The sequence below is a fragment of the Lactuca saligna genome, chromosome 1 (assembly GCF_052625555.1).
Source record: "Lactuca saligna cultivar CGN05327 chromosome 1, ASM5262555v1, whole genome shotgun sequence".
NCBI classification, from domain to species: Eukaryota; Viridiplantae; Streptophyta; class Magnoliopsida; order Asterales; family Asteraceae; genus Lactuca; species Lactuca saligna.
In genome coordinates this window covers 10,479,159-10,482,602 of record NC_136417.1, presented here as the reverse complement: position 1 = coordinate 10,482,602, position 3,444 = coordinate 10,479,159, and the positions used below count along the sequence as shown (strand labels likewise).

Genomic DNA, 3,444 nt, shown 5'->3' with positions numbered 1-3,444 from the left:
AAATATGTTTCAATAAAAACAAGTGTTTCATTTTTAGGACGAAGAAATATAAAGATTTTGGCTTGCGAGATTTCCATTACTGGTGACCATATTCTATTCTTAAAATAAATATAAAACTGAATTCATGTATAATTTAATAAAATAGAATATTTTTCATTAGATAATATAAATGTATTTAATAATATAGAAATAACCATAATTTGTCGACCAAATTAAATGAAATTGAAAAGTAAGATATAAATAAGATTAAGAACCATAAAAGTCATTTTTTACTTCCTGTCCTATACATAGAATTGACTCCTAAACTATACTATTACTTACTACTGGAAACTTGCACTTTCTACAAGCTAACTGTAGAGTCTAGTCTAAAACCTAACCCAAGTTAGAATAAGCTATCACTTTCTTCTAATGACATATCCATAAAGCCTTCATCTCCTTGTGCAGCATCATCAAACAGACACTTCTCCAAGAAACTAAGAGACGGTATTTGATATTCCCCGATGTTTGGTTTACTTTCACCTTGGAACAAGCTTGTTGTCTCTGAAACTTCCGAATTGCCATTGTTTTTGAACCCTTCACTTGTTGGACTTGGGAACTGCTGGTTAAAAGTACCGATGCTTTCAGAGCTTGTTTGTGAAGATTTTCCGCTGTTCTTCAGCCAGTTTGGGAGCAACCTTGCAATGTTTTCGGAACTCAATGCATAACTTGAGGGGTTAAATATTCCCGGAGGTGGAGGTAGTAACTCTGGTTGGTGATCGATAGGAGCAGTAGGGGATGTATATGGCGGCTGCTGCCATGAGGTGGTGGGTTTGGTGTCGAGTGATAGGGCCTCAGAAAGAGCTTGTTTGGCCATGTTGATATCAGTTTGGAGCTTTCTTTCCCATTGACCTTTGGCAATGGTGATGGTTTCTGAGGACGATGATGATGTTGACGCACCCTGTTGATGATGATGGTTTTCTTGGTCGGAATTGGAACGATAGTTATGGAGCCTCTTTTTAAGATGGGTGTTCCAGTAATTCTTGATATCGTTATCTGTTCTTTGCGGAAGATATGAAGCTATTGCTGCCCATCTGCCAAATCAAATCAATAATTAGTCCCCATTAAAAACAACAATATTAAATGTAACCATACATTTACAATCAAATATCTTCATATATAGATCCAGTTATATGAACCACTTTTAAATTTCACAGCTAAAAGCACACATTAACTTGTTTTAGTCGGTGATGACCGACTAAAATGGTGTAATATATATATATATATATATATATATATATGAAAAAGTGAATATACATTACAGCCCCACCTAATTTTAGATACTAAACCTCCTAAAAATACGTTGTTTTACTATATAAAGATTGCGATTAGGGATTCACGATTAACACTTGAAGATGTAGATTCATGATGTCCACAATAGTTTTGATACGAAAGCAAGAATATTGATTATCTTCGACCTTCGTTACAATTGAAAACAATATTATTACTAGGGTGAAGTAATAATCGATAATGGAATAAAGAATATAACGATAGTAAAACAATAATAGATGGAATAAATGTTATTGGGATGATATATTTACCAACTGAAAACCAAATCGGTTATAATTACTAAGTTAAAACAACATATTTTAAAAGTCTACTACAGAAATTTAAGTGAGATTGGAATTTATATTCCGTATCCTTATATATATAAAGTTTTTTTTTTTTTTTTTTTTTTTTTTTGAAAAATTAAAGTTTTTGGGGAAGTTGATAAAGTTTCTTTCCCGATGATTTTTCAAACAAAACACTAGGTATCAGTCACGTACCGATTGCCAAGAAGGGCTTGTAAATGGATGATCATCTTGTCTTCTTGCTCGGTGAAATTCCCACGCTTTATACCAGGGCGAAGATAATTGGTCCATCTCAGTCTGCAACTTTTACTGCATCTCAGCAAACCTGAACAAGAAGATATATATTAATTAATAATAACAATAAAATAAAACACATGATACATACCCTAATTAAAGTTACGGAAAACCCCACTAAAAGAACAGAACTTTTCGAAAAATCCAAACTTTTAATCCGTTTATCAAGCACCCATTAAAATTCAATGATCGATACTCAAATCTGAATTCAACATTTTAGGGTTATGTGGCTTTAGAAGAAGAAAAGAATATAATGGTTATACCAGTGCTAGTAGGAACAGATCTCCAATTGCCAGGACCATGCTGTTGAATATAGGAGACGAGAATTATATCCTCTTCAGGCGTCCATGGCCCTTTCTTCACTCCGATGCTATCACAGCATGGTGGTCTTCCCATTTTCACCTTCTCCAACTTCTCTTTTATTTGGCGGATGTACTGTGTATATATATTTTCACACTGTGTGTGTGTGTGTGTGTGGCTCTTAGAACTTGAAAGAAACGGCAAGAGAAGTCTTTAAGAAGTAGGATAGACATTGTACCAACATCTACTATATATAGACATGTATTGATATATATGAGAGAGAGATATGCATGTGGTGGCGGTGGTGATAATTTTAGAGGTTGACCGAAGAAATTGAAGGGGTTGAAAAATAGTCAAAAAGATGACGGGAAACATCATTTACTGTCCATGGCTCATAAAAAAAGTCAACTGAATGATTCATGCTTTTTAAAATTTGTAATTTATTTGAAACAATTAGTTAATTAATAAAATTTGTTATTTTAATTCTCTTTTGCATATATTTTGTATATAGTTAGTATTATTTCAAAAAAAATTATAATGTTTGGGGTTTTGTGATTCTTGTGTAAATCGAAGAAACAAATAATTAATTATATGTGAGGTAGTGTGACTGTTAAAGGAAAAATCTAATTAAAATTGAATTAATTGATATAATAAAACCATTTTAATTGAATAATTACTAAAAAGATATCAAATTTTTTAATTTGATTAACCGAATACATATGTTTCAGTTATGGTTTTAATATAAAACCGAATCATACCAAACCAAAGTGAACCATCATATTAATAAATATATTTAATATAATATAATATTAAATATACAAAACCCAATTATATTAGGGATTTAACATTTAAAGGATAAATATTTAGAACAATGGGATACATAATCTTCTACCACATTAATATAGCTATACACACAATCATTCACTTTTTATATTAATGTATTTCATATTTTTTTTACTTTTTATTAAACCTGAACATTATAAGGTACCAATTTATTTTTATTCAAACCGTATACCATATCATATATATTTGGTATAAGTTTTTTGCTACAAGTATCATACTAAGTAAACTTTGTACCAACTTATTTGATTACCAATAAGTTTGTTTGGTATAAATTTGTAATAAAATATTACAAACACCTTTCTAATTTTAGATTGTAATAGTTAAAGATTAGCAACCGCATTACAACTTTCTCGTCAAGTAATATAAATTATATAAATTAGTAAAGTAACTATAATAGTTA

General features: G+C 30.7%; 1 protein-coding gene across 1 annotated transcript; it reads right to left on the bottom strand.

Moving 5' to 3' along the window:
- Positions 1 to 217: 217 nt before the first annotated feature.
- MYB31 (myb domain protein 31) lies at positions 218 to 2,426 on the bottom strand. The gene is made up of 3 exons (XM_078961821.1): positions 2,165 to 2,426; positions 1,803 to 1,932; positions 218 to 1,070 (listed from the first exon to the last, which is right to left on the bottom strand). The coding sequence occupies exons 1-3, from the start codon at positions 2,295 to 2,297 to the stop codon at positions 383 to 385; spliced, it is 951 nt and encodes a 316-aa protein (XP_078817947.1). The 5' UTR covers positions 2,298 to 2,426; the 3' UTR covers positions 218 to 382.
- Between the last annotated feature and the right edge of the window lie 1,018 nt (positions 2,427 to 3,444).

Bases quoted from the DNA above. Each gene is read 5' to 3' on its own strand.
- MYB31 (XM_078961821.1), bottom strand. From the start codon at position 2,297: ATGGGAAGACCACCATGCTGTGATAGCATCGGAGTGAAGAAAGGGCCA. The intron at 1,933-2,164 runs GTATAACCATTA...CTTCTTGTTCAG, and splicing joins ATCTGTTCCTACTAGCACTG to GTTTGCTGAGATGCAGTAAA. The intron at 1,071-1,802 runs GTACGTGACTGA...TTGATTTGGCAG, and splicing joins CAAGCCCTTCTTGGCAATCG to ATGGGCAGCAATAGCTTCAT.